At 36.7% G+C, this 24407-nt stretch overlaps 1 protein-coding gene across 1 annotated transcript in view; it reads left to right on the top strand.

The window, feature by feature from the left end:
* Window positions 1–24407, top strand: part of MYO16 (myosin XVI) — a 580757-nt gene that overhangs the window by 80436 nt on the left and 475914 nt on the right. Inside the window, exon 3 of the mRNA XM_037800457.1 lies at window positions 10799–10869. Coding sequence (XP_037656385.1) covers window positions 10799–10869 — 71 coding nt within the window. The remainder of the gene's footprint in view (window positions 1–10798; window positions 10870–24407) is intronic.

The raw sequence follows: 24407 nt of genomic DNA, 5'->3' as shown, positions 1-24407 counted from the left end.
AAACAAATGAGTAATTTTTAAAGTATACATTTGTATGTTTTAATTTTCAGTTTCTGGTTGAGAATGAGTTATTTAAACTTCATTTACAAAGGGATGTATATTACTATGACATCAGATTAATATGTATATATCTGTTCTTAATAATAATTTTACTTAATTTCATCTGAAGTATAAAAATTGGACAGAATAACCTAATTTAAAAATAAAACACATTCTTCTCACTTTTATCAAAGGGTAGCTATATAAAATTCTTATTGCTAATGTGTCTTTAATTAGTATTTTAAAAAAATGTAGGTGTTTTTCCTTCCTGCCAAAACAAAAAATGATATGATTTGATTTTGTTAATATCGATATGAGTCAGATCTTTAGTAAAGATAAACCTGTATATGTACAATAGTACTGGCATTTATAATTACCCATCTGGTTACCTTTATCAGAGATCTTATTTCTTTATGCTGCTTCAATTCACTGTCTAGCATCCTTTCTTTTAGTCTGAATAACTCCTTTATTATTGGTTGTAGGGCAGTGCTAGTGATGATGAACTCCCTCAGCTTTTGTTTATCTGGAAATGTCTTAATTTCTACTTTTTTTGAAAAACAGTCTCACTGGATATAAATTCTTGGTTGGCAATTGTGTTTTTCTCAGCACTTCAAATATTTTCTTCCTGCTGCCTTCTTGCCTCCATAGTATCTGATGAGAAATTGGCACTTACTTTTATTGGGACTCCCTTGTACGTAAACTGTTGCTTTTCTCCTGCAGCTTTCAGAGCTTTCTACTTTCCTTGGCATTTGACAGTTTGCTGTGTGTCTGGGCATGGTTCTCTTCAAGTGTATCCTGTTTGGTTTTTCTGGATACCTTGAATGTGTGTGTTCATGTCTTTCACTAAATTTGGGAAGTTTTCTGCCATTATTTCTTGGAATATTTCTTCTGCCCCTTTCTCTCTTTGTTCTGTTTCTGGGACTCCCATAATGTGTATATTTGTATATTTGGGGGTGTCCCACCTGTCTCTGTTTACATTTTTTCTTTCTTTTCTCCTTCTGTTCCTCAGCCTGAAGCATTTCAGTTGTCTTGTTTTTTTAGTTCACTAATTATTTCTTCTGCTAGCTCCAATCTGCTTTTGAAACTCTCTAGGGAATTTTTTATTTCACTTATTAAGGTCTTCAAATCCAATATCTCAGTTTGGTTCCTAGTTATAATTTCTGTCTCTTTAACAAGATTCCCATATTGTTCATTCATAATTTTCCTTGTATCCTTTAGTTCTTTCTCTGTGTTTTCCTTTATCTCCATGAACATAATGAAGATCATTTTTTTAAAAGTTGTCTGTTATGCCCAAGATCTGTTTATCTTCATTGATGGTTTTAGATTTTTATTTTGTTCCTTTGGATGTGATGTCATGTCTTGTTCTTCATCTTGCTATCTTTTGTTGCACACTTTATATTTCAGTATTTTCAAGTGTTAATTCTAGGTTTAGTCCCTGATCTCTGTTCATTATGGTTGTATCCAGCTAGTGATATTACAGAGATTTCCTTGAGTGCCAGGAGCTTACAAAAAACAAACCAGTGCAACAAACACCTTTCATGGTCTTTGCACATTGGTTCTGTTTTGGCTGGTGTTCTCCTGCAGAGTTTAGTCCTCCTGTGAAGAAGATGGCCTGAAGCATAAGTGAAGTGCAGAGTTCTCTGTCTTTGCTGAGCCTCCCTTTTGTCCTGGGCTTGTGCTTGCTCATGATTTTAGGAATTATCCTGTTGGCAGAAATTCTAAAGACCCCTCTTCTCACTATGAATTAACCTTTCTCCCACTCCTGATGCTCCATTATATGACATCAAGCAGGCCACTTTGTTGTGTTTCTTACATTGCCTTAGCTCTCTGCAAGCTGCTCCTGTTTGCAGGGCAAGTTTGGGGAGAACAAGCCAGAAACAAGTGCCCTGGTTCAGTCTTTCATGCTGTCACTTAGTATGTTGGCTCTGACATGCAGGCTCCCCAGTGTGTGCCTAGGGGTTTTCTCTACTCCCTCTGGGTCAGGAACAGTAACCCACAATGGAAGCACAGTCCCTTACCACATCACGCCAGGGAATGGGTGAGGAAGGGGTGAGCAAGGCTGCCATAAGCTTCTTCTACTGTTTTGAAGCTGTTTGCTTGGTTTGGCCCTCATCCATGTACTGCAACCCTTTAACTGTTTTCCAGAGTTTTGAGAAAGATGGCTCTGCCAACTTTACCAGTTGTTGAAAGATTCCATGGGGGAACGGCACCCTGGAGCATCTTATATATTAAATTGTAGTATACCAGAAACATGTCTTTGCTTTTAAAAGGGGCAAATACAAATTTTCCTTTTTAATTCAAGTGAATCACATTTTGTTCTCCCAAAAAGTAAGAAGAATTCTAGATAATGAGCTGTAATGTTGATGCTGTACCTCATTATATTCATCTGTAAAATTAGTTTTTTTATTAAAAAAAGAAAAGATTCACTTCCAAAATTTAGTATATAAAAGAGCTTATAAAACTATGTAACATAAGTTGGTGATAACTCGAGAGAATAAAAAGCGAAGCACGTATTTTTACTCTGTGCAGTCTGGAATTACTGTTCCCTACATCAAAGTCTGAAGAAATACGATGCCATTAAATTTATGTTGTTATAAAACTGTCATTTTGAGCCTCTTCTGGAATATTTGGAGAGTGAATGATTTAGTGCTGGTTTAGATACAGACAGTATTCCTGATTCCCAGCAGACATTTATACCAGTAATATTTATTAGAAATTCTACAGAACAGGTAAATTTTATAATCTTTTACAATAGCTTCTTACCTTATAAACTTAGTGAATTAATCTTTAGCAAAAACTAATAATAATTCAGCCTGATATTAACTCAACTTTTCTTTTTCTCAATGAGAGATATTCTTAGGGGCTCTACTGTCATTTTTTCAAAAGTTAAAGATATAATGGGAGAGCACTGCTGGAATTACAAGTAGTGGCCTTAAAAATTCTGTCCCTCCATAAAAGTAATGAGAATGCTGGCACAAATTCTAAAATCAACATTTTCAGAACTCTTGAAATTAACCAAATCCTTGCAGCAATCTGAAGACACATCTATTCAAGAAAAATAACTGAATCATCATAATAACAGAGTGTTTGGTGACATTTAAACTTACCCTATTCTCGTCCTCTTCTCCCAAGCTCTACATTGCCTTGAAAATCAACAACCTCACAATGACAGTAGCTCTGAAGAACAGCAGCTTAATAGCATCTGGAGAGGGTAGGACAGGTTTGGAGCTCTCCAAAAGTCTCGTTTCAAGAGAATTGTCATTATTTGTCTGCCTGACAGTTCACAGGAAACTCCCACTCAAAGGGTTTGTCTTTATTTGACCTGACTCATATCAAGCTCACTGCTCAACATTTTTGGGTGGAGGGGATTTGTGGTGGTACTGGAGATGACGGGGTATGGGGAGATGGGTTGAAAACAATCAGTAGCACTTGTTTAATATTGCGGCTGGCTGAGGCTGTGATAACAGTTGGGGTAAACAAGAAGGGGGCTTGATTCCACTGTGCACCTTGCTGTTATGCCTTAGCCCCTGAAAAGGCTCCTGATAAGGTCTGTAGTCGTCCGGCTAAATCTCAAACCATAATGCAGCCCTGACCCCAGGCTTGTGGGTCTTCTTTTCCAAGAGGGTTGCTGGTAACCTCCTAGAGCATCAAGTTGATGAATCTGGACCTCATCCAAATCAGAAGCAACCACTTAAGCTAAGACTAAGCAACTCACCTGATTAGAGATTCCAGGCAGATCCTCATTGTGAACTTTACTAACCTGATTAAACCCTCTTAGGAAACAATGCCAGGCTGAAATGAGAACAAGCAAAACAATCCTTTGGACACTGATTTAGCTGCTGTCCACATTTGCCAGTATTAAAATCATACAGGAAGTTTGACCTCAAAAACATGGGCATATCCTAGGTTTACTGAATTTAAGAATTTTGGGGTAGAACTCAAAATTGTCTATTTTTATGCTCTATTAACTATTCCAGTGCATAGTGTGGGTTAAGAATCAATTCCCCAGACTCAGGCTCTAACCTGACTTGAGACCTCCCCATTCACTGGTCCACTAAAGCCTTGATCCTGTCATCTCAGAATGCTCCACTTCCTCAAGACCCATGCCATATTTTGATTCACTGTGTATTTATTAAGAAGATAATGAGTGTTCTGAGGGATATTGTGGTGCACACACAGTAGGAGCCAAAGCCTCAAAGGGAACTTATTGGGAAAGGAGCTCTACCTTTATCCCTCAACTTTGCCTCATACTAATTCTGTAGCTCTAAATCAGGTTTCCAGAGTTAATTTTCTGAGATTGTAAAATCCTAGAAGTTTTTCTCAAAATGTCTGTAGGGGGCTTTGACATGAGAATCACCTCGAGCGTTTCTTTTGGATGCATGTATTAGACCCTACTCTAAAACCACTGAATCAAGGTATCAGGAGTTGGAACTAAGACAAGATTTTCGAAGAAACTCAAAGGTGGAAAATCTTAGTTGTCACCTGGTTTGTAGCCCTCCATAGGACTGTAGTGCATAAAACAGATATACAGAATGTCTGTGGTAGTAAAATTTGGTGGCTCTGGTGGGATAATAATAATAATAGTAATAATAATAATAATAATAAAACAGTTGACAAACACTGAATTAAAAAAAATCTGCTTTGAACTAATTCCTCTAGTCATTCCTAGGCATCTTAAAATTTGAGTATTACCTAGGGCAGGGAATCTGTTGTCAATCAGCATTACTGAGAAAATAGATATTCCCATAGTGTTAACATAATTCCTATATTCCTGTTTTCTGCTTCCCTTTTATACTGACATATTGATGAGATAAAATTTTAAAGCATTTAAGGAGGATTATCAACTGTTATGGAAATTCTCACTATCTACAATTTTAGAAGATTTCACATTGGTGTTTCTATAATCCTTTTGGGAAAAAAATAAAAGACACTGGCTTGATTTTTTGTTGTTTTCATTATAACTTTTATAATAAAGAATTCACATAGCCCAGGTTTACCAGTTACTAACATTTTACCACATATGAGTCATCACTCCCTTTCTCTCTGGAAAATGCCTTTTGCTTATAATGAGGGCAAAATTTAGAACTCACATTTATGCTTTGTTTTGCTCTCCATTTCTCAGTTTGATTTTAAATGTAAACTCTTTGTAAATACAAGACCCACTATCAACATGAGAATTATTTGACAGTAGGCATAGATTGCTATATGTTCAAATATCCACGTCAGCTAACTTATCTCTAAAGAGCTTATAGTTCTATGTGCAATATAGATAAATTGTAGTAATATCTAGAGATTTAAAATAAATTTTGATTACCAGATGTACTATTGGGTTTTATTATTGTTGGTGACACTGGGGATGTTCCCAGCTGCATATTCTATTAAAGCTCCTTGGCAAATTTTGATGATGCATTTGAGTCCATTTTCTTTTTACCTCAATAGCTGAAGATTTAGAGACTGAGTGGTTCATTTTAAATATCAAAACATGTTCTGCACACAGACATCTCGATGGAGTTATACTGTAGCTTGATGATGAAGCCACAAATATGCAATAAATGCTGAATCAGTTCCAAGCAGTAACACTATAAAAGGAAGCTTGAGCTTCATTATTCTATTTAGTCCCCAGATGGTTGTTTTTGCTTAGGCTGTTTCTTTGCAGATTTTATTGTACCAGGAAGACTCAGAATCGTGGTGCCATTTCACTTGACTGGCAATTCCAATCATGTTATCACAGTGTTGCTAGGATCCGTACCCTTCTGGAGAAAGTACTTTCATCTAAATTTAGGCGATTTCCCACAAAATTAGTAATTTTGAGGGCACTGAAATGGATCCTGATCCCTCCTGTGCTCTTGAGATTTCTCTAACCTGATGCTCTTTTTAGTTAAGCACAGAGACTTTGGCATTATACTGCCTGCACTTGAATTCTGGATCTACCCTGTGCTAGCAGTGTGGTGTGGGAACATCACATAATCTGTCAGAGCCTCAGTTTCCTTATTAGTACAACTGTGACAATAGTATCTAAATCATAGAGTTGTAGAGAGAATTAAATTAATTTCTTTTAAGGCCATTAATAGCTTTATTGAAATCTGTATAAATAAATATGCACATTTAAAATGTAATGTGCTTTGGGTTTTTTTTATTATTATTATTTATCTTTTTCTTCTTTTCCTTTTTTAAATGTGAAATAACCTCCTGCATGACAGAGGTTAAAATTTTGTCTGCACTTGAGTTCACTTGAGTTTACATTTAAATTAATTCTTATACCTAAAATATTAGAGCAGTACCAGACCTGTTTGTAGAAAAGTGTTTAAAGGTGTGTTAGTATTATAAACCTGTGCCTGTTTTTTTCAAAACTCTGTTATAAACTGATTATGCAAGTGACATTTCCTTCATAATATCTTTGTATTTAGGTATCTTAATTTCCATTTCTTAACCCTTACAGAGTCACAGACTTTAGCTCACACTATCATTTGTGTATGCAAAGAAAACATTATTTCTTTATTTTGTCAGTAGTTAATCTGTCTCCTTGAGTCACCACCTGTGATAATGAGAGGGGAAACCAGCTAATATCCAGTCTGGTTCTAACTTTGTTCAATCCAAAATGTCAACGTCCCCTCAGAAAATAGTCCTATCTAGGTAAACAAAGGCTGAGTCTTCCGAGTTGCTCCTATCCCTTTTCTCCATGGAGTAATTCTGGATGAAAGAAGGAAGTGGTGGGGCCCTCTCATCTGTATCAGAGTGGCGGGAAGGAAGGTCTTGAGTTCTTGAGTGCAGTGCCCTTCTGATTCCTGACACTCCTGAGCACTGTTCTCATCCACCCGACGGTTTCTCCTAATAGTGTGCTGGAGATGGCCCTACAATTGTTAAAATTTTAGGGACTTTTTGGGTCAGTTGTTAAAAACTTTGCTAAAAATTAAATTATATAAACTTATAAGTAAATAGACTGTATTAAAAAGTAATTAAACTTGAAAACTCATCATGTCCTAATTATTTTACTACACTTTTCTCTCGTCTGTGCTCTTTGGGTTAATTGCAACTATTGTATCTGTACATCTGTATGGTGAAATTACAATCTAATGATCTGCTACTATGCATCTCCTCTGCCTTTGACATCACACTGGCATTTTGAAATCAGCTGTGGTTGGGAGAATTACACATTGGAATCTGGCAAATGCTGCAAATCAGGGCTTGGTTTATTATCTTATCAATTGTCTAGACTTAAAAAGGAGATGGAGAAAATATTAATGATACAGATTATACTCGAAAGTATGTCATTTCAGTAGCTGTTATATTGTGAATAGTATAAAATTTTGATGAAATGTCATTACAGTAATCAAAAACCATTATCTGTTTCAGCAAAAATTATCTGATTCATTGTCTCATGAATGGATGAGGTTCTGACATACTTCCTTATTGTTTCACTTTTACTCGGGAGTTAGCAAACTTTTTCTGTAAGTGCCAAATATTAAATATTTTAAGTTTATGGACTACATACACTGCTCTATTACATATTCTTTGACTTTTTCATTTCATATATTTTTAAATTATTTATTATTATTATCTTACACAACCTTTTAAAGGTAAAAGTTATTCTTAGCCTAGGAGCTGTACAAAAGCAGGCCATGGGCCAGATTTGGCCTGTTGGCCATAGTTTGCCTATTCCCTAGCTCTTACTCATTAAGGTAAATAAAAATATCAACAAAAATTCAAGGTTGCGTTGGTGAGCTGCAACCGTAGGTTGGCTGTGTATATACAAGAGTTTGGCAAATATCAGCAAAAACATTCTGTGAGAATTGATTGATTATATGGAATTTATGGTAATGAACATTATATATTTAAGTACTCATTGTAAAGCTGTGGTACACAGCATTTATGCCAGTAAACTTTATAATGAACTTATGAATGTATGTATGTGCCTGTTATTTACTCACCAGCACACCTGTGGCCCCCTTTGCTCCGGTTGAGATCAGCCTTGTGGTAGACCTGCAGAGCTGCTCTCGCCCTCTGAGGTGGGACTGTGGCTCCCATCATGCCCCTAGAGGGGCAGTCCCTTCTGTCTCTTCCACTCCAGAGCCCGGGCCTGTGAGTGCAGCCATCCTCTCTGGCTTGCACCTCAACCTCCACGGAGAGTAGTAGCCTGAGACCCCCTCAAACTTGTGTGTTTCCCTCTCTTATCTAACGAATCTTTTCTTCCAAGAGGCATCATTTCACAGCCTTGCTTAAAAATCCTCTAGATCATTTGTGCCCACAAAATGATGTCCAATTCCTTCAGTCTGATGTGCAACATCCTCCATAACACATTTCTCCCAGACACATCAAATTCTTCACTCATAAGAGAGTGTTTACTTCCCCCATACGCATCATTTGACTACGTATGTTTTCCCCTCAGAGCATCATGCCACCTTTTCCTGCTTGATAAATTGCACACCGATCCTTCAAGCAAATATTGTTAAATTTGGATTTTTTTATATTCTAAATTAAATTCAGCGTTTAATAATTAGAGACTTTGAGAAAGTTTAGAGTAAATGTGGATTCTGTGCTTATAATATTAGGGGGTTTTGTTATGTGTACTAATTATAATAATAGAAAACATTTAGTGATACTAAGTGCCAGGAGGCATGATAAAAATGCTATGTATGTTATCTCATTAGATTCTCACAACGATCCCATGGGTTCTTTTACTGACAAGAAACTGAGGCACAATGAGGTGCATTAGCTTTCCCAGTGTGCACAGATTATGACCAGTGGAGGTGGAACTCATACCCAAGTCTGTCTAACCCTGAAGTCAATACGTTACTGATTCAAATATGATGTCATTTTACTGTTTTCACCAATATAATATAATCTACCTTACACTATTTGCACCGCATTTATGCAAGTGCTTTGCAGATTATAAAGCACTATTTAGATATTAGTTAGTTCAAGAAAAATAATTTTATTTGCTAAAAATAAAATGTTAGGGTAAAATTACTATCTTCTCTGGAAACCATTGGTAAAATGCTTTTAAAGAACTTTCTGTTGACTTGAATTGGCTTTTAAATTTTAAGGGTAAATAGTAAGAGAGCAAAAGTGCATTTAATTTATCATAGAAAGAGAGCGAGAAAGAGAAAGGGGTTCTATATACCACACAATAGACTGGTTCTTAAAAATACCAATGAGGAACAAAAAAGGCAAGGCCCTGACCCATTAGATGTATTTTTCTAATGGGAGGGAAGGGTGATAACCAAGGAAGCAAATGCACAAGACACGCTGTCCAGTTGCAGTTAATCTTGCAAATTTATCACCTTTGAGAAATTCATGTAACAAACTACCAGGCTTTAGCAGAAGCTAGGTTATGAAACGAAATTAAATCATTGGTTGAAGAAAATAGATCACAAAGGAAAGTCATTTGGTAAATGAATAGATGTATAAGTGGTTCTATTTAGGAACTGTTTTTGGGAGAGGCCTGGGGTGAGTAGGTTGTAAGAACAAAACAAGTAAGCAGAAGTATTGCTCTTGCTTAGGAAGAACAGAAATGTGCCTTATTTTTTCTAAGGTGAGAGATTTGGACCAAAAAAAATGCCCTGATTCAAGAGAAGGCTGTAAGCAGATCCCTCCGGGCTGGATGGATGTGGGGTTGTTGCTGCTGTCACCATTTTGGCCACCAGCATGAATTTCACCAATCTGGTTTACAAGGTGCAAGGAGAATGGCCTTCCTAGAGAGAAAGTTTGCAGGACTAACTACATCTGCCAAGACTGTTAATCTCTTCTGTGAGGGCAGTTACCGTTGGAGGAGATGGTAGGAAACTAGATACTAGAATGCATAAAATGATTGAGGTGCTATAGAGAAAAAGGTACATTCAAGTGACATTTCAGGTTACAGAGAAATTTTATAGAAAAGACGATATGCCTCGGTAACATATTAGTTTGAACCCGAGCCAATTTGTATAGTTCTGGGTTATAAGGAAATAAAAGAGTAATTGTTGATTTGATTATATTTTTGTGGAAATGCATTAATGACTTTTTAATTAACATTATGATACTGCTATTGACATAGAAGAAATCACTATAGCACCTTGGGGAATTAATAAACCCTTCTATAAGGCTTGTGTTACAACCCCGCTTTAAGGAGCAGAGAACATAACACAATCAATCATGTAATGCCCTGTGGCATTCCATTTCCTAATGAGTTCACCTTTGCTATTTAAATGGAAACTGTGTCGCCTTCCAACTGTGTATTTATTCTGATAATTGGTATATTTTGATATATTTGACATCATTCATTTAGATATAAATGACTTTGTCCCATAGTGCTTTGCGAGAATGATAGAAACAGTGCCAAGAGGGAAGTACTTGGCTATGAATGGAAGTTTCATTTGCAAAATGTAAACTTTAATTGCTTTAAGCCAATGGGTCCCACGGAGTCTAAAAAATAAAATGTAGTGCCTTAATTACCACATGAGCCTAGTGAAGTCATTTTTTTTGTTATCGTTCTACAAAGGATGCATAAACTAGACCCTTAGAAACAAACTATAAACATTTGTTCTACTTAATAATTTGGATGGCTGTAATAGGTAATTATATTGTCAAACCAAGGAATAAGTATGATGGGAAGAGAAAAGCTAGCAATCAAAAATGCATAAAACAATGTCAGATAACGTAATGCTTCTTTGGCTTTCATGGGCTATTTGCATTTTTTATATTAATAAAATGGTACAACTCTTAATGCAAGATGTGGAACAAAGATTTGCTGTAACTGCTTTCTCTTCTTTCATTATTTTAGTGCTTCGACTCCTGAAGGAGGGAGCAGATCCTCACACTTCGGTTTCCTCAGGAGGGTCCTTACTCCATCTGGTAAGAATTGGGATAATCAGTGCAAAATGTAGTGACACCACAGAGAAGGAGATCAAAACTTGAGAAAAAAATGCACATCTAATAGATGAACAGAAAAAAATGATGTATTTCAAATGAACAGGCCCTAATAATTAGCTGTACTGTGTATTAATTACAACATTGAAGTGTGTATATAAACTTTAACAAATGAAGTTCGAGTCCCTGCTCTAAAACAGATACTTTTTAAAATGAGTAATATTCCACAAATAAGCCAAGCAATATTTTTTCTCCTATTATCAATTATACAACATTAGGCCAGCAAACTTTCTTGTACTTACATAAGTTGTCCTTTTTGCTCCAATGAACTTATATGTCCCGACATATAAATATGCATGAAACCTATCTTAAATTCTTTTGGAAACTAAGTAGGGAATGAATAAGTGAATAAACAAATATTTTAGGTTCATGTGCAAGAAATGTTTGCTAGTTCAGTTAGAGGCAAAAATTAGGTAAAAAGGAAAATCAACAATTATTCAATTTAGTGGTCTTTAGGACTGGGACTTAACTTTGATAAAATACCCAAATTAATGTAACATAAACTCCTAATTTAGAAGTGTCTATCAAGACAAAGGAAATGCTTGTATTCTTTTCTGTTGTGGCAGGCTGTGTTAAAGCAGTCACACAATCAACCAGAAGCTACCTAAAATTACGTTGGTTCTTAAACTTGGCTGCACATTGAAATCACCTGGGGAGTTACAGAAGTACTGAAGTCTGGGTCCCAACCTGAGTCCCAACCTCATCAATTCTGATTTAATTTTTCTGATGCATAGTTTGAACATTGGGAATTTTCAGTGTTCCACATGTGATTCTAACTTGTAGCCAAGACTGAGAACAACTGCATAAAAGAGAAATTAGTGCCTACCAAAGGCTCACGAAATCCAGGATGGAAGTAATCATATTATGTAGTCAGCAGAGCAGTTAAGGAGCTTAGAATATTGATTAGAGATAGTTGGTTGAAGAATGTAGGCAATTTCTCTCCACTATTGATTGAGATGAAAAGAGAGGTTACAGCTTACCTTTTCTTTTTCTGGAGTGTTTCTGTTGTGGAAACTTCCAATTTTATACTCAGATCATTACAGAATGAGCCATGCTTCATTAATCCCTAGGTCCTAGGGCTGCTTATGATCAGTAGTTGTAGACTAGGGGTGAGCTGCTAAGAGCCTTCAGAAGATAAGGATTTTCCTTCTGATCAAAGTCATTAGTGTATTTAGCAGGAGGTCCAGTTATCAGTATGTTTAGATACTGCCCTCTTTCCTTGGCATTATCTACCCCTCTCCTCTTCCTCCCAACAGGGAGGTTTTGGAGAGAGAAATTGGATCATGTGCTTTCATTCCTTCCTCCTAATATGTATACTTAATGCTTACTTTACTTTTGTATAAGTGTAAGGAAACAGTCACATTCTCTGAGGTTCATTTTTCCCATCTGTCAAATGTGGATATGATCTGGGCTATTGTCCTCAAAGTATTTATTGTCATGAATCCCATATCAAAGTATGCATTATAATGATGAAATACATATGGAAGTAACTTTTAAACCGTGAAGTGGCTTAGATAAGTTATATATTGATCAATACGTTCATTAAATTGTATTACTTATAATACACTACAGGTAACAACTTTTTGATGTTCATAATAACTCTGTGTGACCAGGAATATGCCTAAATTAATTTAAGAGGAGGAAACCGAGTTACAGAAAGGTTAAACAATTCAGCCAGGTTTGTATAGCTAGTTTATAGAACTGGAGCTTGAACTCTGGCCTTTTGACCATAAATACTATATTCTTTCCACAGTATAGTCTCCAGTAATACATACAAGATCATGTATGTTGTTCAAAAAAATATATATATATATATATCATTCTAATTCCACTAGAATAAGACTGAACTTTTCCATGAACAAAATCAGGTCTATTTATTGTTGATTGCATGAGGAATGAGTTTTACTGTGGGTGTGTGTATGTATGTTTGAGAGACAGAAGACAGAGAGCAACTGAGACTACCTATCTTCATATATATAGAATGTACCCAGCTTTTAATGAGCACATAAACCTCCATCCTACCAATCAGCGAATCAGCAGTTGCTCTCTTGACCTTCAAAATACAGTCAGAATGCCGCCATCTCTCATCACCCCGACAGCTCCCACCCTATCCTAGACCACCATCTGTCCTCCCCTGGATGAATAGCTTCCCCACTAGTCTTCCAGCTCCCATCCTTGACTACCCTATAATCTGTTTCCCACACAGCCGCTGGATTACACCACTCCTCTATCCAAAATGCCACAATAACTTCCCTTCACACTTAGAGGAAAATCCAAAGTCCTGCTGTTGGCCCTAACCACTCCCTTTGTGACCTCCAGCTTCTCCCCTTCTTGCTTCCTGCACCAACCACACTGGCCACTTTGTTTTCCAAAACACGCTGATCCAAGCTCCTGCCACATGTGCTTTTTCTGCTTTTTCTACTTGGAACGTTCCTCCCAGTTACCCATGTGTCTCTCTCCTGCACTCGTTTTGGGTCTATACTCAAATATCATCTAACAGAACAGCCTTCCCTGGCTTGTCCTTTGTGATATGGTGTCCTCCCACCCCTGCCATCACTTCACAATCAACTCAACTCCCATCCCTTTATCTGTTTTTTTTTTTCATTCTCTATAGCACTTATTGCCACCAAATAGATTATAGATTCATTTGATTATTTTCTGTTGCTGCTACTAGAGTGTCAGCAAAATGAGAGCAAGGACTTAGCATATTTTCTTCAGTATTATATCTGCAATGCAGATGGTGCTGGGAACTTAGTAGATGCTCAGCATATTTGTTGAATAGGTAAGTTAATTAACTATTATCTAATTGATTGATTAATTAATATCAGACACTGTGCTAGATATTGGAAGTGCAAAAATGCAAAGCATACATCCTCTAACCATGCAGAGTGTTGTTTTCTGAGGGAGACAGAAAACTATGCCAGTGATTACAGCAGCCCTGGGGAGGGAAAAGCAGCTGATAGTGAAGGACAAAGACAAGGAGGCCCCTCAGCTGCCTTTAGGAATCAGTTATGAAGCCTTTTTTGACCCTTCTGTGCAGACTTAATTACTCTTTTATCCAAGCCTACATACCACATGATCTTTGCTTCTGCCAAGAAGCTTGTCACAATGGATTATAATTAATGGATTATGTGCCTTTTCTGTCTGCTAGACTGAATTTTCAAAAACTGGACTGTTTTATATTCTTAACATTTGATGCATAGCAAATCCTGAACCCATAGTAAATGAGTAAATGAATGAATGAATGGCCTCTTAGGTTATGAGGAACTCTAGTTAATGAGAAGGCAATCATTTTAGGCCCAGGTAGCAGAATCTGAAGATTCAGAGATGGTAGAATCAGAAGAAAATAGAAACCAAAAGATTAAAGTGATAAGGTGGACATGAAACCCTTTATTAATTCTCCAGCCCAATGCAAGTGTATTGCATTTTTTTATTGTTATACATAGGTTGTGAGACTGAGACAAAGGGGAAGATGGATCTGGAATGCATATTAGAAACCCTGGTATTGGCTGAAGGAGTGTGGGCTTAGTGTCAGAGTTATCTTTTTCCTGGGGTTACTGAGTAAATAAAAACAAATGAAAATTGCAGGCTGCCAGAGAAACAAAATTACAGGGTTCCAAAATGCATTAGATACAAAAAAAGGCAGTTTAGCCATCTAAGATGTCAAGTGTGAGTAGCTTTGCTGTTTGCCCCACCTTTTGGGGATCTGGTATTATGAAGCCTGATGTTTTATCAGCACTCAAGCTTTAATTGTATACTTAATTATAGATCAATGTCTTTGAGGAAAAGCCAGCATATGTTTGCATGTGACATCAAGAATAAGACGTAGAGAGTGTTGAAATGCCACAGAGCTTTGTTTCTTTGACTCAATTATTATTAATTGAGTGCATTTTTCCAGGTATAGATTTCTGTGAAAAGTAAGATATTTTCCTAAGAAATGTCACAAGAACTTTTACATAGAAGTTTAAAAGTTGCCTTGGTGTTAGAGGTAGATACTGGAGAAACAGATTTTAATGTTTTTGGTCATATGAAATCTTCAGTTTTATCTTTTTAATAAACTTTGAACAAATATATCTGAATTAGTCTGTTTGCCATTCGTGAGGTAATTGATGCATCAAACATATAGTGGGTGTTTAGATACCATGATAGGTAGAAAGGAAATAATGACACAAAGTAACAATATCTGGACCCCAGGAGTTTAATGTCAAAAGGGCAATATAAAAGTAAACTCGGATTTAAATCATTGAAAGAAATAGTGCCATTTATGGAATGGTAAACAAAATCATAAATGTGAACTTTGCTAAAATACCTTCGAGGGCTTTTATGTTATGATCTTTCATAGATAACTAACTGAGAAGGCACTTGTGATGGTAACAAAAACCTCTTGAATGGAATATGAAATCTAATCTTTAATTCTGTGCTAGGACAGCAACAGACCATCATGAAGTTTAACTGGAATAACTTAAAAAGAAGAACTCTCTTTTTTTTTTTTACCTACTAAATTCTACTTTTAACATGAAGATAGGCATTTAAACAGTGAACTTCCAAGTACCTGTTAAAAATATTGAGGTACAACAGATATGGATGTTTAAGTCATATTGGTAAATGCCAAAAGCAGGTTAGAGAATAGCACTCATTGTATAATCAGATAGATAGATGATAGATGATAGATAGATTAGACAGATAGACAGAGGTAGCTAAAGAGAGTCTTGCAATTCCTGAAGGTTACACAAAATGTTTAACAATAACACAGACTGATGAAAGGGCACGGTTCTTTTAATGTTTTCTCTTTTACATATTGCTTGAACATTTTAAAGAAAAAGCATGTACATTTCGTATGATAAAAGAAACTAATTCAAAATTAGGGCTTTGTTTTCATTAAAAGCTTGGATTTAAAGTTTAAAAATAACTTTCCTATTCTTACAAAAAAATCTGGTGCTCTAAATTGGGTTGTGCTTTGAGCTTCAGTATAAGTTTCTTAAACATTTTGGGAGATCTAAGAAGCCGAGTTACTTTGTAACCTACTACATCAGAGACAGGCGGTTCAACAGCTTAATATTTGTAAAAACAAGAAGAAACTATATTTTCAAAAGAGGCAAACTATTACAAATCTAGAGTAAATGTATAAAACAGATTTTATTTAAAAAAATTATGGGTGTTAACAAAAATAATTGATATGTGGAAGTTAACCACACTTTCCCCTGTTCACCTACAGCAGAGCATCTGGGATTGACCATTTCATTCCTTCCTCCTTCTTTGCTTTCCCAGAAGAGAAAGGGCAAAAATTGCAAGAGTAAATTCTGGCAGGAAAATTAATATAGCAGAAAACTATATACCCTCTCCAGGAGCTGTTACTGCTTGAGGGGTTTGTTACAGTGGCACCGACATAGGAGTGTGCAACAGAAGCAAATGGAGGGGCAAGAGGAAGGAGATTGGCTGTGAATGAGTGTGAGAGACAGCTGGACAATGACTCTTCTGATGTCTGGGGGTAAGAGATTGTTGGGGGCTGCAAAAAGTGATAGAAATAGAAAACAGAGTTGTCGCGGACTGTAAACAATGAATTTACTTAAAATCTTCTATGGATGTGATTTAAGATTAATATTCCTGGCTGGACTTTTCTTTTTAAAATTCCTCTTTGCCATGATGACCATGGCACTGGTAATTGGAAAGTCTTCAGTCTAAGATTTGAGATCATAGGTAGAGTGCCCAGAGGAATTTTGGGTGGAAATTATAGCACCTGATTTGCACTACAAATGCACTTTTGTTAGGTCTGCCGGCATGCATGATTTATAAGGTAAATTGGAATGCCACCAGAAACTTGAAAGGAGTGAATTTTCAATTTTGAGTGAATATACCATGCAGGACTAGTTCATTCACCATCCAATTATTAAAAAAAAAAAAAAAATCCCTAACCTAATACCCAGCTAGATGTTTGTGTTTTGCTTTTATATCTCTGAAACAGTGGAACTCAATTGATTAAAAATCAGAGCCCTTTATTGATAGAGTGAATGGCAGATAGACTAGGAATAGTTCATTGCGTACTCTTTGTAGGATTGTGCCCCCTCCAAGGAAACTTGGAACAAACCAGCTTCAAAACCACTGGTACCATAACTTTTCTGGAGAAGCTGAATTGTTGTGCCAAGAAAGGTTTTTCCATAAGTGTCAGTCTGAAATTTACCTGCTTAGAGAGGCCTTCCTTAAATTATTCTAATTATTTTACTCTTTAGTCATACTGAACTACTCATAATTCCACAGATGATTATTTCATTCTTCCTCGATATTGTTTACACTGTTTCCCATTTGCTCCTCTGAGATGGTCTCATAGCCTGTTGTACTTCTGTCATCTAAACTCGCTTGTGACTGCATCTGCCCGTTGAATGCAAGCTGTCAGTGAAGGGTGACGTCTAGCTCCTAATACCAAACCTCTGGCTTCGCACAGTACTGGGAACTTTTAGATCCTCAGTGAGTATTTATTCAATCAATGGATGTATGGCTGCCTCATCCCACTGCCTCCATCTTATTCATTAATGCCTCCTAATTCTTCAAGACTTGCCTCCTGTGTTATTACCATCCCTGGATTTCCAATTTTTTTTAAGCTTTGTTAGGTATGCTCTGCTGTGACTCCATAGAATTCTGTATATATCCTCAATCACAGAACTTGGCACATTGAACTCAAAGTATCTTTTTCTAGATATTTCCTCCCTATTGTTTATTTCTCAAGGGTACTTACTACATCATTCAACTTTACATATCCAGCACAGTGCTTATCAAAATTTGTGATTCAAAATGAAGCAACGTAAAGAATTCCTGTTATTCTCTTAAGCAATTGGAGCTCCCAATTTAATAAGCCACGCCCTTGACCTAGAGGCTTGCCCTTATGAAACTTATTTCTCTCATGGCGAAACTAAGGCTACATATAACTATGCTTAAGAGTGAACCCCAGAAAACCTCTTTTGTTGCTCAGATGTTGCCTGTATCTCTATGCAAAGTCTGCAGATTAGCTCACTACCCTCCTCCCCTTTGCAGGACATGACTCCCAGGGCTGTAAGTCTTCCTAGCAATGTGGGACAGGACTCTCAGGGATAAGCCTGGCCCTGGCATTGTTGGATTGAGTTTGCTGCTTTGACCAAAAGGGGGAAAAGAAATGTAACAAAATAAAGTTTCAGTGGCCAAGAGATTTCAAATAGAGTCAAGAGGTCATTATGGAAGTTATTCTTATGCATTATATAGATATTCCTTTTTAGTGTCTAGTGTATTAGAATAGCTAGAAGGAAGTACCTGAAACTGTTGAATTGTAATGCAGTAGCCTTGATGAAGATTGTATAACTATATGGCTTTTATAGTGTGACTGTGTGATTGTGAAAACCTTGCAACTGACAACTTCCTTTATCCATTGTATGGGCAGATGAGTAATAAAGACAAAAAATATAAATGATAGGGGGAGATAAGGGGTATGGGATGCTTTAGGTGTTCTTTTTTGTTTCTATTTTCATTATTTTCGGGAGAGTAATGAAAATGTTCTTAAATTGATTGTGGTGATGAATACACAATTGTATGATGGCACTGTGAGCCACTTATTTTATACTTTGGATGGATTATATAGTGTGTGAATATATCTCAGTGAAATTGTATTAAAAAAAATGAAGCAACCAGGTGTGACTGAAGGAGCAGAGTTTATATTCACTTAAAAGGCTGACAATTATATCAGGATTTTAAAAGTTCTAGATGTGCATCACCGGTGCATATCTGAATCTTTCTACCAGTGACCTGTTTCATAATTAGAGTCTGGTTCAATTGGCTAGAAGATATGGCTGTTAGAAATGCAGGTTAAGTCAACTCAGAGTATTCTCAGTAGTTTACTCGTGGCTAGGTAATCTGGAGTATAAATATTTACCAGACAAAAGATACATGAAAAGCAGAAATGATGAGAAGCACATTCAAGACGCCACTACAATAAGTATTATCCTTCAATATAATATAGTGCAAAGAAGCCAAATTAATTTTGCACAGATCAAAACACAGGCTGAAAGGAATAGCCTATGGGATTGATGTTAAGTATATGGTCATATGGAAGTTCCTGATTTCTTTAATACCAGAATGATGTTAAAAATTTGGGGAAATTGCAATAAATTCAAATTAATTTTGTTACTGATATAAATCCCCCCCCTCGCCTCCGTTCTCTCTCTCTCTCTCTCTCTCTCTCTCTCTGTCTGTCTCTCTCTGCTTGTAGAAATGTTTTGGACAATTGAGATCCCATATATATATATAGAACAAGGAAATGAACCGTCTCTAAACCAAATTGATTGTGTACATCATACTTCTGCAGACCCACACACGCATGCACCTGTCATAGCTACCAGAAAGTTCATAGATAAATTTTGTGTTCAGTAGTAGGATATTTTTAATCTTAATTTTCCAAGAACGTATATTTTCCCACATCTATATTTCTTTCCTTTTTTAAATGGGTATGTTTTTAAATAGATAACATTTATTATATATATTTATGGTCAGACACTGTGTTCAGTGCTTTATACCAGATATCTTGTTTAGTTTTCACAAAAATCTAATGAGATAAATATTTTAATATCATCATTTAATGGATGAAGAAATGGAGACATTTGCTTATAGGTCTGGTTGTGTAGCTTCTCCAAGGATATAGCTGGTAATTACAGGTTCAAATCATGAATCCAGGTCTATATGACTGCAGAACTTTAACTCCTGTTAGACTGATGTTCTCCTTCCAAAGGACTTAGTATATGTTGATTAATGTGAAAGGGATAAGAGAGGGTTTTTTGTTGTTATGTCTGCATTTTTTGTTTGCAGCAAGTTAGGGATAGGTATCCTAAGCCATGTGATAATAGGAATATGTTGAAAGATAGATAGATAGATAGATAGACAGATAGATAGATAGTAGGTAGGTAGATAGATACATAGATAAAGTAAAATGCTCTTGAAATCTACTTATGTTCTAGTCTCCTGCTCTCTGCATCAGTGTTTACCTCTCCATGTACACACTTAAGCCTTTACCTCCAATCATCTTCACTATGGTGTGAACTCTTTCAGCAGACAGCCTTTATCTTCTCTCTACCAAATCATACCATAGCAATATTTGATTCATTTTCCAATCAGCATAGCTTTGGTAACATCATATCCCTGTATAAAACTCTTAATGATACCTGTTATTGAGCCTCTACAATGTGGTTCATTAAACTTCTCTTCCTTGTTTTGTCCTACTCTCTTACATGGTTTCCATACTAGTTAATTTACTTACCCACCATTGGCATTTATAAATGACCTTCTAAGATTTGCAGCTTCAGTACCTAGGCCATGTGCTTTCCTCTCTCTCAGACTCTCCGTTTTCTTTCAAGGACTATCTCAAATGAAACTTCCACCATGAGACTTGTATTAGTTAGGGTTCTCCAGGGAAACAGAATCAATGAGAGATACCTATAACTATAAAATTTATAAAAGTGACTCACAACTGTGAGTATGCACGAGTCCAAATTCTGTAGAGCAGTCAGCAAACTGTGAACTCCAAGGAAGACGTCCGATGAACTCCTCAGGAAACGAACCAGCAACTTCAATGAACTTAGGAAATGAACTGGGATCTTCAACAAATATGTTCAATGAACTCCTCAGGAAACAAACCGGCAACTTCGACAAACTCCTCAGGAAATGCTTCACTGGGCAGCTGAGGAAGAAGTGAAGGTCCTCTATCTGTCTTGCTTATAAGTCTTCAACTGATTAATTGGATTAAATCCAGCCAATTGCATTCTCTCATTGTGGAAGACATGCCTTTAGGTGAGTCATCAGTCACAGCTGCAGTCAATTGACTGATGATTTAATAAACCAGCCTGTTGGTTTATTAACCAGCCACAAACATCCTCACAGCAATTGTTAGGCCAGTGCTTGCTTGACCAGACAGGTGGGTACTATCACCTGGCCAAGGTGACACATGAACCTAACCATCACAGTCCACCCCTTGTCAAGTTGGCAGTTATACACATCACCTAAAACCATACTTTATCTCTAAGTAGATAACAATAACAGACATATATTTTGCCTAACAATACTCCACTGTGCAGAGTACAACTGGAAATGCACTAAATCTCTCCAGAATAGGGTGCAAGTCCTTGGGTGACATTAGCTCTTAAAATTGATTTACTTTAGCTTAAATACAGCAAAATGAACAGTACAAGTTATACCATATGATAAGGGGATAAGACAGAGAAGAAAGCAAAGATATTTGCTTTACAGACAAATACAAACATAATCATAACAAAAAAGGAGGAAATATTCTTGCCAAAATAGTCCTCGTTTCTGTAACTGGTCACATGGCCATAGTTCGTATTTATCACTACCTTCTTCCACTACCCATTCCATGTTCCCTTTACCCTCAACAAGCACTTCAGCTGGCCGTGGTTCTTTGCCTGGTGGGGTGACCCAATCCTTCATTCCTGAAGTTTCTTGGCCATTGGTAGTCCTGCCTGGATTGGGGTGTTGCAGTTGTCCATTGACTTTAATCACAGGGCATGGTAGTACTAAGAGATGCCCTAGGGGATCTCCTGTATTCCAGAAAAACTTTTCTTTACTTGTTACTGAAATGATTTAAGTTTCTGTGATATTGTTGTGGGATGAATGTATTTTGTATATGGAAAGATAATGTCATTTTGGGGTCCAGGAGATGGAATGTGCCAATTTGAATGTATTATGTCCCACCAAACGCCATTATCTTTGATGTAATCTTGTGTGGGTAGACCTATCAGTATTAATTAGATTGTAATTCTTTGAGTGTTTTCATGGAGATGCACACCACCCAACTGTGGGCGATGCCTCTGATTGGATAATTTACATGGAAGTGTTGGCTCACCCGTTCGGTGGGTCTGAATTAAATTACTGGAGTACTATATAAGATCAGACAGAAGGAGCAAGTTGCTACAGCCAAGAGGGACACTTTGAAAAAAGCGCAGGAGCTGCAGATGAGAGACTGTGAAAGAATGGGAGCACAACTCCGTCCTCAGTGTCCATGCAAAAAGAAAGTTTTATTCTACTTATTTCTGCAGGTCTTTATAGCATACAAGGTAGTCTCCTATGTGACTGCAGGTATTTTAGGGAGGGGTACATTCTCTCTAAAGCCGTGAGGTGTATTTACATATCTTTAGTCTTAAGGGACAACTTCTTTGGGGGCTAGACAGGAAACAGCAGGGGCAGGGGGCAGGAGGCAGGAGACAGGAGCACGGAAGGAGCCCAGCAAGAGCTCAGAGACTATTCCCTCATCTAAATTTTCATCTGCTTTCAGACGTGCAAGGCTTTTGGCCTTTTCCCATTCCAGAGCCCACCTTCAGGCTTCCAGATTTTGGGAAATGGGCCCTATGTATAATCTGTCGAGCCAGGGGACCTTCCGTGCCTCCACAAGAGACAGTTTGAAGATGGCCGTTGGAAGCAGACTCTTGCTCTGGAGAAGCTGAGAAAGGACAAATATCCCAAGTGCAACTAAGAGTGACATTTTTGAGGATCTGCAGCCTAGAGAGGACTGTCCTGGGAGAAAGCCATTTTGAAACCAGAACTTTGGAGCACACGCCAGCCACATGCCTTCCCAGCTAACAGAGGTTTTCCGGACACCATTGGCCATCCTCCAGTGAAGGTACCCGATTGCTGATGTGTTACCTTGGACGCTTTATGGCCTTAAGCTGTAACTGTGTAACCAAATAAACCCCCTTTTATAAAAGCCAATCCATCTCTGGTGTTTTGCATTCTGGCAGCATTAGCAAACTAGAACAAGACCTAACCTGTTCCTTCAAACAGTGTTATCACTCTGGTGTTTTAACTCCTTAAACTCACAATTGGGATTTATCCTTTATTTTATCTTTCTTCTTTTATTCTTTTATTTTACCTTATTTTTTTAAGGAGGAGGGAAGTTTACATTGCAGTTATTTGCATATTTCCTCTTCTAGAGTATATGTACTTATACATTTATTCAGAGGTGAACAGTTTTGAATGCCAACTATGTGACTGGGCTGTGGAAAGGATTACAGATACAAAAGATGTATCTATGTTTTACTCATCTTTGCATTTCCCTGAAGATTCTAGAACTATGTCTGGCATATGATATTCAGTCAGTAATTGGTTCTTGGATCAAACCAGGTGCTGTCCCAGTAGCTCTTTGCTAAGCTCCTCTGCCACAATGACTTTAGAATGAGCAGGGAAGTGAAAAGGGAATCTGATCCTTATTTTTAAATAAAAATTGGCCAAAGGGAATTTTCATGTAATTCATAATTTGATGTGTGAATGCTAAATATTTATATTTATTTGTTTTATTTTCTGAATGATAGTTTTCAGAGCTGTTCATGACATGACTATTAGCCAAATAGAACTAAAACATATAAAGTATCCTATTTGCCAACACATAGGGAAAAGAAAACACATTTTAAGTTTTAAATTGCTTTTCTTTGTCATTTGGTTTCTCTGTCTTTTGAGCTAAATCAATAATGCACACATTGCATTTGCTTTGTGCATGAAAAATTATTACCTTTGTTTAGAAACAATTAAAAATGAGTGAAAGAATGCATTGCCAGGGAAGCCGTAAACTGCTGACATAGTGTTGAAAGTGTTAGTTGTCACTTTTTAATCATATACTCAGTTCCACAAACAAGCTAAAAGGGAGGAATAGTTTGCCATGCTGTTCTCTATGTCTTTTTTGGAAAGCAGAATGAGACATTTTGGTTATCATTGGATATTAGACTTTATATTTCAGAATGTAGCTGTTGCTGGTGATTGCAAGCCAGGGAAAGTGGCTAGCTGAGATAAAATAGTGTTGACTATCCTATTCCTGGAGTCTAAGGAGAGAAGACATTTTGACATTCTAGTATAAGATGAATAATCTGAAGTTATTGATGCCTAATATGTTGATGCTACTTGTGCTATTATGGTCATATGTTTGACATTTACATATGTATTAAACGTCATGCTACATTAATATTATTTTTGTTTAGATAGTTAATTATATTCTGAAGAGATTTAAGTAATAAGAAAAACACATATGCTTTCTTTGTAGTTACTATTTCCAGTATGCTTCATTCTTTGTGAAAATCCAGTACCAGTCTGCCTGTAGTTGTCTCACAGCTTACTTTGCTGTTAATCTCACCCAGTGTATTTTCATCTCAGTCATTGTTGTTTTTATCTCTAAAGCCTAGATATGAGTCTTTTAAATACCTTTCATGTATTTGTATAACATTTCAACACATCTCTAGATTTTGAACATATGGAATATAGTTATAATAACTGCTTAATACCCCAGTTTTCTAATTCTCACAGGTATGTCAATTTTGACTTGGTTTTTAGTGATAATTTTTCTCATCATTGTGGGCCATATTTTCCTGATCTTTTTCTACTTAATAATTTTTGATTAGATGCTAGACAATGTAAATTTAGCCTTGTTGGGTATTGAATATTTTTGTATTTCT

This window comes from Choloepus didactylus, chromosome 12, assembly GCF_015220235.1.
Source record: "Choloepus didactylus isolate mChoDid1 chromosome 12, mChoDid1.pri, whole genome shotgun sequence".
Classification (NCBI taxonomy): Eukaryota; Metazoa; Chordata; class Mammalia; order Pilosa; family Megalonychidae; genus Choloepus; species Choloepus didactylus.
The sequence above is the reverse complement of the archived record's forward strand: the minus strand, read 5'-3'. Positions and strand labels throughout refer to the sequence as shown.